The 12,633-nt window shown below is 44.7% G+C and overlaps 1 protein-coding gene across 3 annotated transcripts in view; it reads left to right on the top strand.

Moving 5' to 3' along the window:
• LOC101796452 (protein ARK2N) overlaps nucleotides 1–10,047 on the top strand; it is a 94,572-nt gene extending 84,525 nt beyond the window's left edge. For 2 of the 3 annotated variants that reach the window (XM_038169463.2, XM_038169464.2), the window contains one exon: nucleotides 8,919–10,047. In XM_038169463.2, coding sequence (XP_038025391.1) covers nucleotides 8,919–9,108 — 190 coding nt within the window. In that variant the 3' untranslated portion in view covers nucleotides 9,109–10,047. Of the gene's footprint in view, nucleotides 1–4,080; nucleotides 4,209–8,918 lie in introns of all 3 variants that reach the window. The other variant, XR_011805639.1, reaches the window with a different exon arrangement.
• The last annotated feature ends 2,586 nt before the right edge of the window (nucleotides 10,048–12,633 follow it).

The raw sequence follows: 12,633 nt of genomic DNA, 5'->3' as shown, positions 1-12,633 counted from the left end.
TTGCACTGCTACAGCTTGTTTCTCTGACCCAGCTACAGGGTCTGCCACAGGGGTTGGAATACCCTCTGCAGGGGCAACTTGCACTGCTACAGCTCGTTTCTCCGACCCAGCCACAGGAGCTGGAGAGGCTCCAGGAACTGGAGCGGCTGCAGGAACTGGAGCTGGAGCAGCTGCAGGAACTGGAGTGGCTGCAGAGTCCATCATAGGTGTCATAGTTGCCGTTGGATCTGTCACAGGAATTGGAGTGGCCTCAGGGTCTGTCACTAAGTTGATAGTAGTATCAATTGCAGCTCGATAGGCATGAGCCAGGCCCCAGCACGTTACAATGATTTGTGTTACTTGGGAACTGCCAGAGTCATGACACCTTTTTTTCAAGCATTCTGCCATTTTTTTCGGATTTTGCAGGTGTTCAGGGGTGAATTTCCAAAACACAGGAGGTGCCCACTGCTCTAGATGCCTGCCCATATCCTCCCATAATCCCTGCCACCCACAACTATCCTGCCTCCGGGCAGATCTCTGGATGAGCTTCCTAAGTAGTTGTTTAACTTTAAGCAAAACCTGAAGCACATTCAGGAGGCATAACAACAAGACTATGCTGGTCTGAGTATCCCAAGGATATTCAATATCTTGGAGAACTATTGTAACAAGCTCGGAGGATAAGAGGGTGGTGAAGGAGAAAGGGAGAGTGATCAAGGAGGATAAAGGGGTGGTGAAGAAGAAAGGGAGAGTGAACGAGTAAGAAAAAATATCTTCCCCCTTCCCCTCCACAGATTGACTCCCTAATGGAAAAAGGCAACAGGTATAATTGTTTCTGAGATACGGTTTCCAAAGTATAGAGTGGACGACGTTACTGAGAACAAATACCAAGTTAGAGTCATGACCAGATATTTAATCGTCTCATAAGCCAGTGTTACACCGCACAGTACCATAATGATCTAAAACCAGGGCCCGGAGAGGATAAACAAAATGACAGAGAGCACATATGGAAAATAATGTGCTATAATACTCAATTTGGAAAACAGGCGCAGCAGACTTGAGATTAAAGCAATCAGCATTGTGACTGGCAACTATTAAGCAGGTCTAATACTTATACCAATTTTAGTTTAACACACTCTGGTCAGATCTGCCGTTATCTCAACCTTTCGGGCCCCACGTTGGGCACCAAAAGGACTGTCATGGTTTAACCCGGCCAGCAGCTAAACACCACGCAGCCGTTCGCTCACCCTCCCGCCTCCCTCTTTGGGACGGGGGAGAGAAATTGGAAAATGAATCCCGTGAGTTGAGATAAAGACAGTTTAATAAGACAGGAAAATAATAATAACAATAATAATAATAATAACAATGATGATAATAGTACTGCTACTAATAATGTGTACAAACAAGTGATGCACAATGCAATTGCTCACCACCCAATGACCGATGCCCAGCCTAACTCCGAGCAGTCCGGCCCCCCCACCCCGGCTAGCCACCCCTAGATATTGTTTAGCATGACGTCAGATGGTATGGAATACCCCTTTGGCTAGTTTGGGTCAGCTGTCCTGGGTCTGTCCCCTCCCAGCTCTTGCTGCACCCCCAGCCTGCCTGTTGGCAGGACAGAGCAAGAAGCTGAGATGTCCTTGGCTTGGTATAAGCACTGCTCTGCAACAATTAAAACATCGGGGTGTTATCAGCACTCTTCTCATCCTAAGCCAAAACATAGCATTCTACCAGCTACTAGGAAGAAAATTAACTCTGTCCTAACTGAAACCAGGACATAGTCTCACTAATTGTTCCTTTAAAACCTGGTGTGATCGTTCAACCATCACTTGGCCCGTGGGAGAATATGGAACACTCGTTTTTGGCTGAATCTGTAGGAAAATCCATTCCAGAACTCGAAAATGCTTCCCTATCTTTCCACTCTTGCCATCACCTGTTTTACTTATGTTACTCCTATTACCCATGCTGTTAGTGTCAGTGGCATCCTCCTGATACTTTCTGTCTTTGTCGCCCCTTACTCTCCCCCTTTTCTTTTTGCCACTGACCAATCACCGCAAATGGATGAATAACTGTTGAGGAGCCATCAAAACCTACGTCTTGGTAGGTTCCATTCATAAAGTACACCGGGATGCTGAAGGGCAGTGAGTGGTGGTAGGTATTTCTCAGCAGGAGACACAATCTCCATCCGTGAGGGCTTGGCTTCTCGCTCACCAGTTTGCACAGTGCGGTCCACTGATCTCTGGCAGTAGATGGCATACTTGCCTATTTCACTCCTGGGGTCTGCATGGCGCTGGAAGTGCTGTTTGATGTACCAGAGGAAGTGATGTTGTGGCAGGAACAGAGGAGCACATAAAGCCAGGAGTTGCCAGCACTGAATGACTGAGTGGTTCTGGGGCTGAAAGGTGCTAGCCTCTAAGCTCATTACACAATGGAAAGAACCAGCACCTGACTGTGGTTGGCTGTAATGTCTCTTGGCTAGTTGGATACCGTCTCTTGGTGCATTGGGAGTCCGTGTTTTTGGAAAGGTCATACTACTTCCAAGGCCACATTCCCTCCCTGGACAGATGGAACCTGCTGTAACAGCCGACATTGACACAGCCAGGGGTGGCCCAGCAGTCTGGAGGGTGCCCTCAAGCATGCTCATTATTTCTCCTGAGGAAGTGGAATCCAGGTGGTGGGAACAGAACCTGGCACTCAGATCATCAGAGGAACCGGCTCCGTCCAAAGACACTTGTTGCAAGGTGCTCACCGTGCAATGGTTTCCCTCTAGTGAAGACCGGAAAGTCAAAGCCTCAAGGGTTTTTGTGGGCTCAGCTGGAGGGTGCAGAGACACAGGATCAGAGCACCCTAAGCTGTGTTCACAGAATCACAGAATTTCTAGGTTGGAAGAGACCTCAAGATCATCGAGTCCAACCTCTGACCTACACTAACAGTCCCCACTAAACCATATCCCTAAGCTCTTGTCGTGGTTTAACCCGGCCGGCAGCTAAACACCACGCAGCCGTTCGCTCACCCTCCCCCCTCCCTCTCTGGGACGGGGGAGAGAAATGGAGAGTGAAGCCCGTGAGTTGAGATAAAGACAGTTTAATAAGACAGGAAAATAATAATAACAAAAATAATAATAACAATAATAATAATAATGATACAATGGTGATAATACGAAAGTAATAGTATGTACAAACAAGTGATGCACAATGCAATTGCTCACCACCCGCTGACCGATGCCCAGCCTAACCCCGAGCAGTCCCGGCCCCCTCCCCCCGGCTAGCCACCCCTATATATTGTTTAGCATGACGTCAGATGGTATGGAATACCCCTTTGGCTAGTTTGGGTCACCTGTCCTGGGTCTGTCCCCTCCCAGCTCTTACTGCACCCCCAGCCTGCCCGTTGGCAGGACAGAGCAAAAGGCTGAGATGTCCTTGGCTTAGTATAAGCACTGCTCTGCAACAATTAAAGCATCGGGGTGTTATCAGCACTCTTCTCATCCTAAGCCAAAACACAGCATTCCACCAGCTACTAGGAAGAAAATTAATTCTGTGCTAACTGAAACCAGGACAGCTCTACATCTAAACGTCTTTTAAAGACCTCCAGGGATGGTGACTCCACCACTTCCCTGGGCAGCCTGTTCCAATGTCTAACAACCCTTTTGGTAAAGAAGTTCTTCCTAACATCTAACCTAAAACTCCCCTGGCGCAACTTAAGCCCATTCCCCCTCGTCCTGTCACCAGGCACGTGGGAGAACAGGCCAACCCCCACCTCTCTACAGCCTCCTTTAAGGTATCTGTAGAGAGCAATAAGGTTGCCCCTGAGCCTCCTCTTCTCCAGGCTGAACAAGCCCAGCTCCTTCAGCCGCTCCTCGTAGGACTTGTTCTCCAGGCCCCTCACCAGCTTTGTCGCCCTTCTCTGGACCCGCTCAAGCACCTCGATGTCCTTCTTGTAGTGAGGGGCCCAGAACTGAACACAGTACTCGAGGTGCGGCCTCACCAGAGCCGAGTACAGGGGGACGATCACCTCCCTAGCCCTGCTGGTCACACTGTTTCTGATAAATGCCAGGATGCCGTTGGCCTTCAGAGTTTATGGTTGAAAATATGTCTTTTTCTGCAGAGAGATTCCAGCTTGATGGGTCAGACATGAGCTTCAGTGTGTTCTGAGAAAGCAGAGATTTGTCCTCTCCATCCTCAGTGAAGGTGTCATTGGCAAGGACGATGCTTGTTGTAGAGAAGACACGTTTGGTAGGTCTTGTTTGACATAGCTGCCTGAAACCAGGTGCAAGAAGCATAGATTTCTGGTCTATCTTCTCAGGGAAAGAAGTCTGTGGTGCTCTGGACTTCAGAGAATTACAGCTCCAAAGAGATTTAAAGGGAGAAATGCTGGTCATACCTTGCAATGTATCCTGAAGGGCTTCAATTTGCTCTGTCAGCCTCCGATTACAGTTTTTCAGGTGGCAGTTTTCTAGCTCAAGCTCTCTCAGCTTAAATGTTACCCACTCTTTGATCTTGGCAGCTTTCTCTTGAACAATTTTGAGTTCCTCAGTCCTCAGCTGTTTCTGTTTTGCTAGCTGAGTCTGCAGTCTGTTAATCAGGTCTTCTTTTCCTTGCACTGTACCCATCAGCTCCTTCAGTGAAGGTCGATTTTCGCAAGCTGCTGATGCACCTCTCATTGGTGAAGCATCCCAAGTGGATTTATTGCTGCCTGGCAGTGGCACCGATGCTGGCAGCACAGCTTTATCAAGGTTTTCCGGCGCGGGGGGTGGGGAGGGCAGCCCCCACTCCCCATCAGCACTCTGCTCGGATAGTCCCTCAGTTACTTCTGCCGCTGATTGATTTATTGGAGAGGTCATACCCTGAACCAGGGTGGGTGCAGGAACCGACGATAAAAATCGTGTCAGCTGAATTCCTGAAGTCTCAGGTTTCATACTCGGCAGTCTGTCAGTCCCAGATGGTACTGAGAAAGCTTGCGCCACCACCATAGCCATCTGCCATTCGGTTTTCATACCGCACAGCGTGTTAAGCACTGCACGCCAGGTCATACATAGATCTTTATCCAACTTTCCACTTGTGATGGTTGTATCCCTTAAATGATCTCCTACGAGCCGCCACTCATCTGGGCTAAAAATTAGAAGGATTCCCTTTAGAAAACCCTCCTTCTGGGCCCAGTGTACCAAGGATTTGATCTTTTTTACATTGCAAGATACGCCTCTCATAGAGAGAATGCTAGAGAGAAGCTGCACAGTCGCTTCCTCCTCCATGGTCAGACGGGCTGCAGGGTCGTGATCTCCACCCCTCTGCTATATGCCAGCTCGCCACACGGTGGCGGTCGTCTGCCGTTGTTCACTGACGCCTCCGATCTCCCGTAGCAACTCGATCCCGGACGTCCCGCGTCTCACCGCGATGACGTCACTTTCCCCCGTCTCACCGCCATTTCTCCCTGTGTCTCCCCGTGATTTCTGTGTCCGGGTCGGTGCTTGGAGTTTCTCAATTTCTCTCAGGTGTTTCGGTGTTGAGGGATTTTTGAAACAGCAAAGATCCCATGGCTTGCTGCAGCTGAGCAAACCAAGCTACCAGGACGACTATGAGAAGTTCCCATGACAGTGTTCCCACATCGCCCGATTGAGGAATTTAGAAAAATATTGTTGCTAGCAGCTGGCTTCAAGGACAAGGCCATATGTTGCAGGAAGAACGGCCAAAAACAGGACAGACACTTGTATGGTCAGATCATGCTGCCTCTTTATTAACCGAATAGCCTGACTTTTATAGTAAACTTAACAGGGGTGGATAGTGTCTCACACAAGCACCTCAGTGGTGTCTGCTCCTGGGCCAGCATTCCCTGGGAGGACACCTTCTCCCAGGGCCATCTAGGCAGGGGTGCAGTTTGCACCTGGGGCATCTTCCCAAAACTGAATGATTAAAAGCACAATGGAAAAGTGACTGTTTCCCCCAATTCCCACCTCCCAGAGGGCAAAACTGAGCCCATAAAACTTTCCCCATCATAAAACTCAACGTAGGACACATTCTTTCTGCTTGGCACCAGAGTCCAAACAATGGGACTTTCCATGTGGATCCACTTCCACAGCCACATCTGCATGGGGCTGGTCTCCAACCACCACAGGGCTGATATAATGCCTGGAGCAGGAACCTGCTCTCCCCAAAGCTCTGGACATGCTCCCATGTGCCCAAACACCACATGTAGGTTGGGTGGGCAAGAGGTGTGTGGGCACGTCATGCTGACCCCAGCTCTGCGGGACCCTCTGGTCTTCCCTAAGGTTGTGTGAGTGCTTTTGGTCTCCCACCTTCCTGCCTCCCCCTATACAACATGCTGGTATCCATCTTGCAAGCTACCGGGTGTAAAATTCAGGGAACAGGAAAAGTGTGGATGAGTCTACTGCTTGGTAGGTAAAGTTCCTGGGGAAATGTAAATGGGGATGGGGTGTTAGAAGAAGTACGGCCGAAAGCACGAGAGACACCAGCAGAGTCAGATCATGCTCCATTTTATTGTCCAAATAGCCTAACTTTTATAGTGAACTTAACGGCGGACGGTGTTTCACACAAGATTATTAGTCAAAAGCACTCAGACAAACAACTAGAAGAAAACAACCCCACCTGCAAGAAAAGAACCCCCCTTGTGATTAGCAGTCACGTAGATCTTGTCCTTGAAGCCAGCTGCTGGTAACAATATTTTTCTGAATTCCTCAATTGGGCGATGTGGGAATCATTGTCGTGGGAACTTCTCGTAGTCGTCCTGGTAGCTTGGTTTGCTCAGCTGCAGCAAGCCATGGGATCTTTGCTGTTTCAAAAATCCCTCAACAGGTAGCAAATGTTGCACTTGTTTTTTCTATTCTGCTTGTTATCGTGTTATCAGAATGTTTTTCTAGAGAATAGTTATCAATCTCATATGTATTTAGATTAAGCTTGTGATTTACAGGCTAAACATATGAAATATTAAGATACTAAATGTTGAGATACCAAGTTTTTATACATCAGGAAGCATTGTTTGGAATTCAGTTTTTAAGTCTATAGTATGAATATGCAAATACATAAACCAAAATAATTATTTGTGTTCTTGTTTCTTTTCAGAATAATTCACTTTAAACATTTAGAGTCATAGAATCATAGAATATCCTGAGTTGGAAAGGACCCATAAGGGTCATCAAGTCCAACTCCTGGCACCGCACAGATCTGCCCAAAAGTTTAGACCGTGTGACTAAGTGCACAGTCCAGTCGCTTCTTAAATTCAGACAGGCTTGGTGCAGTAACTACTTCACTGGGGAGCCTGTTCCAGTGTGCAACCACCCTCTCGGTGAAGAACCTCTTCCTGAAGTCCAGCCTAAACTTCCCCTGCCTCAGCTTAACACCATTCCCGCGGGTCCTATCACTGGTGACTAAGGAGAATAGATCGGCGCCTTCCCCTCCACTCCCCCTTGTGAGGAAGCTGTAGACTGCGATGAGGTCTCCCCTCAGCCTCCTCTTTTCCAGGCTGAACAGGCCAAGTGACCTCAGCTGCTCCTCATACATCTTCCCTTCTAGGCCCATCATCGTCTTCATAGCCCTCCTCTGGACACTCTCCAACAGTTTTACATCCTTTTTGTACTGTGGTGCCCAGAACTGCACACAGTACTTGAGGTGAGGTTGCACCAGTGCAGAGTAGAGCGGGACAATCACTTCCCTCGACCGACTAGTGATAGCATATCTGACATTTGTATTCTGACAAGTTAGAGCTCAGAGAATGAGATTTTTCATCCTATTTCATGAAACTATTTCTCTAAGCAGAGACAAAAAAAAAATAGCATAACTTAAGGCGTTCTGGAGAAACTAAATTGTGCTACCTTGAATTAAAGTCAATAAAATGTCAGGAATATTTGACCAGTGCAGGATACGTGGGTGCCTGAAATACAGTTCACATGCCTTCAAAAAGAGAATGGAAAAGGTTACCCTAGCAGCCCCAAATCTCCTGCTTATGTATTCAGTCAGGAGCAGCTGCAGCTGCCACCAGTGCTTGCAAGAGCAAAATGATTTTTGGAGCAGAATTTATAATGTTTTACTAGTGCTCGTTTAATATTTCCAGCTATGAATGGAGTGACCATCTTAAAGATTCCAGTAATTCTTGTCATCACTTCATAGAGCAAGCCAAGTCTTCTGTTATGTTTTTTTCTAGTTGTTCCTAGCTTGTACTTAATTTGTCACTTATCTGTTATCAATATAATAGATAAAAATACTGTGCAAATAAGTAGACATGTACCTCACTTCAGCAAGGCACTTGAGTGTGTGCTTATCTTTAAGTACACGATTTAGTTTCATTGACTGCAATCACTGAAAGCCTAAATGTTTTGCTGAAGTGGGGCTGTACTGTTAGCAGGGAGCATTTCCCAGCATGATTGTAATTTTTAGTTAAGATGACCGAAGAAAAATCAAGTGTAATGGCTTTATTATTGTAATGAAGGTATCATTATGTCCTTATGGTAACACAGTTTTGATTTCATATAGAAAGTTATCTTTTCTCTTTGTCTCATCAAGCCTTGCTTTCAATTTTTCTCTTTTTAAAATTTCAGTGGGTAAAATTGCTAACAGGAAACGGAATGCTTCTGAATAATGCATGGCATAGTACATGTGATGGGGCAGAAAACTCTTCAGGTTCCTGGGGATCCATGCACATATTTAGTGGGGAACATCACTTTACGCCCACTGGTAGAATTGAGTTCTTAAAAAGAATTTAAACCCCAACAGCCCCTTCCCCAGCTCTGCCCCTGAGTATGAATTTAAGTCTAGTCTCAGCATGGTGAACTTGCAGATCAGTGGGTATTTAAGATGTGGATCTACAAATGGAAAAGCCCCAAGGAAATTTTGGGGAGGGACTTGTTAATTAAATGCCTAAGTGGTAAAACACTGAAGCTAAGAATCTCATGCTTGAATTCAATAGCAGCTTTAATGCTTTTTGCCTTGCTACAGATGTGTGCATCCTAGGGCAGGCGTGATCCAGAGTGTGTCTTCCTGGAAGCATGGCTCAGGCTCACAGTACATTAACACTCAGCAAACGCAATCATGGACAGCTGTGACTCCCCAGCAGAATTGGTCTTCGCCCCCAGAAGTAGTAGACCTCACTTTGGATGAAGATACCAGACGCAAATATCTACTGTAATGCGGTGTCACTGTGTTTCTGTCCTCATCCCTCCTCCCTTTGTGGCACAGAAGTTCATTGTTATAGCTTCAGCTTTAGAAGCCCTATTCCTGGTGTTATGAAATTCAAACTCATGAAGTTTTTCATTTCCATAAGAATGTAGTATAATTTTAAGATCATTTAAAATGTTTTTTTTTTTTTGCCTTCTCAAAGGAGGATTCTTCCCAGAATGAAGACCCAATAGCTCCAAATTTAAAACACGTCTATAGTTGCTAACTTGTATGTGTTAATTTGAGGAAATGTGTACAAAGTTGTCCTCCCACCCTTTCCTGCCTCCAACTTCAGAACATTTTTAATTTATCAGTATATTGGGTTTGTTAGTAGAAGTTAGTGTTTTGCTGTGTGAGCATCAGTGATTTTGAGAAATGCTGTGTCTGCACTGATTTCAGTGGAACTGTGGGTATTCAACACTTCCAAAAACTGGGCCGAGAGTATTTATACCCAAGCTGATGTGGTTATGTTACCAGCAGGAGGAACTGTCTGTAATACAAAAGGCCCATAGCATATGCACTGAACAGCTTTTAATTAAAGGACTTTTATTTTCAATATAATTTATAGTTTACACTCTTTTCAGTGCTGAGTCTTCTGTCTACTTGACTATTATGTTTCACTGATCATTTCCCACAGCTTATTATAATTTAAAATAGTCATAGTAGAAACTTTCTAGCAGCTAATTATTACAAAAGCACAAGAAAATGAAAAGTAATAAAAAGGCCCAACATCCCTCTTTTTCTTAAATGTATCTGAGCTTTTTACCTATTTCTGAATCTTGCCTGGAGTAGGGGAAGAAGAAAAACGAAACATATTTGCTCCTAGTCCTCATTTCTTCTATTGTTTATCTGCTTCGTTGACCATCTCAAAAAATAAAAAAAAAAAAACAACAAACGTGTAAAGCCCCAAACTAGCAAAGCACTTCAGCAGGTGTGTATTGTTAAGCTCTGACAGTTCGCTGAAACTCACGGGAGCATTCAAGTGCTTCAAACTCTGTCCTAAAGGTTGTTGCAAGATCAGGGCCTGAGGTTGTGATCTTTTCTTTAACTAGATCTGCACCATTTTCCTGGCTTTAGGTCATGTCTCTTATCCTAGTTTTGGAATTGCTTCTAGGGTATGATCCAGGAAATGCTTTCTACCGGAATATTTGTTCAGCTGAAATCAGTGGAACCACTTGCTTCAGTGGGCTCTAGTTTCTGTAGCGTATATGGAAGTTCCTGGCCCTAATCTGTCATACTGAGCCTTTTGCAAGGCAAAAGCCAAAGATTAGACTTAAACAAGATGATATTCACTTTAAATGTCTGTTGTGCAATTAAAATATTCCTTTGTATTCAAATGTTTCAAATGGAAATGTTCTACAGCTCTCTCAGCAGACTTTTGCCATTTGATGCTGAACAGGGGGTAGTCAGGACACGGTTCTGTTTTGTTTTTGTGTTGGCTCATTTTTAAATATATTTGGCTTCCTTTTTTTTTTTCTGTGAGCAGAAAACAACAACAACAACAAAACACCATCAAAAGTCAATACCTGTGTTGTTACGTAATGATGTAAAAAGAAAAAAAAAAAGACAAAAACAAAAGCAGTGGTGGTATAGTCAATAACAAACATTTTTTTTTCTTTAATAAGCAGAAAGGTTATGACTGCACTTGAGAACAATTAGGTAAGGGATTGCTCTTCCAGTTTAAAGTTTTCTAAAACATTGAGCTGTGATAAGTGTATTGCATGACCAGACAATGTATGTGGTGCTTCTAGTGACAGGTTTCTTTCTCGGGGCGGGAGGGAGGAGTGGAGCCCACGCTCCTTACAGTAGGGAAAAAAAAGCCTGCACCGTCAGGACGCTCTAACAGCATTGGCTGTTGATCTTTTTCTCCTCATGTTTTCATCACGTAACTCGGCTGTCATTTTGGTGGGCTAGCACACATGCTTGTAAGGTAACTTTGGAACACTGATTTAGTGTGGCTGTTTTTTGCTGTTTCATTGAGTCTTTTAAAGATCAGTTTTGAAGCAAGCTGTAGGGACCCGTTTGTAGTACTTCCATTAAAAATGCAAACTATCTATCTGTTTTTCAGTTTGTATATGATATGACTTCCATGTATATATAAAAGCAACTGTGTCCTAACCAAACTTCCTCCAATTGTGCACTGTGTTTGTTTAAACAACTCATGTATTGTAGTCTGATGCAGGTTTTCTTTTTATTTTATTTAAAACACTACATTATTTTCATTTATTTGTAACATATTTGAAAGGGTAGTGATCCAAAAACCACAATCACTGGATAGCTAGGAAGTGTTTTTTTTATTTTTTTTTTGTTTGTTTTGTTTTGTTTTTTTTTTTACAAGAGAGCAAAAGGTGCCTGGACGGTTTTGCTCTTCTCAGCAGGAAAGTGAAATGTTAGCCATTGTATGGCTAAGAACCAATGCACTTAGGGCCTGATCCAGAACCCACTGGAGCTGATTGTGGGGCTTTCCGTCAGCTTCAGTGTGCATTGGCTCAAGCCCTTCATGGTTTAGCAGTTCCTGAATTGCTGGAGTGTAAACTTGGAATCTTCTGTAGTAAAGACAAATCATTGCTTAGAATTTAAATGTTTAAAATGTGCGACTCTAGTTAAAAAATTTTGATTCTTCTCGACACTCATTACTTAGTTCTCATTTTCCATCTAGTATTTAATGGTCTTTGGAGAAAAAAAAATAATAAAACAGAGTGTTATATATATATATAAATATATATATTTTTGGTGCAAGATGAAACCTTCTGTTTTTTGAAACAAGTCTGTAGCATAAAGGTTAAACTATTTTAAGACAAAATAAAATAGAGTGTATTATTTAAACAATATCATCTTGTTTGGGATGTTTTTTGTTTGTTTGCCCAAGCAGCCTCCTTGTGGTATTTTCTCCGAGGGCCTCCCCTTGTCCCATCCTCCCTGCTGGTCCCTGCAGGTTGAACAGAGCACTTGGCCACTAGGCCCCTGCTGCACTCAGGTTTTCCCCACGAAGCATCGCAGTGGGCAGACGGTGCTGGCAAGCTGAGATCTGCCATTTTAAATGGACTTGTAGACAAGCAGTGGAGCTGTGCCCAGGTCCTGCAGACCACAAGAGGTGGTGCCATGCTGAGCTGCATTTGGGAAACCCTAAACTATCAACTGCCTCCACTAACGGCAAGGATGGTAGGTATAATTGCACCGTGCTAAACTGGGGGCCTCATCGCCTGCCAGTCCTCCCACAGCCCCCATGGAAGTAGGAATAACAATAATAAAATCCATTACATTTCCAACCAGATAGGGTAGTTTATTTCTGATGGGTTTTGTCACATGGGAAGGCTCTCAGTGGTGTGAGTGGGTTGTGAATTGGGTTTCTGTGTGTGTGTGCGCGCCATGGCCCTGACTACCTCCACCAGCTGCCACCCCAGGCAGTTGGCTATGGGGCAAGTGGTAGAAACGTGTGGAAATTGTCGATTTTTGTATTGTTTTTTTTTTTCCATTCTCCAGATACAGTGTGCGG

The sequence above is a fragment of the Anas platyrhynchos genome, chromosome W (assembly GCF_047663525.1).
Source record: "Anas platyrhynchos isolate ZD024472 breed Pekin duck chromosome W, IASCAAS_PekinDuck_T2T, whole genome shotgun sequence".
Taxonomy (NCBI): Eukaryota; Metazoa; Chordata; class Aves; order Anseriformes; family Anatidae; genus Anas; species Anas platyrhynchos.
Note: the sequence above shows the minus strand (reverse complement) of the source record. Positions and strands in the feature narration are given on the sequence as shown.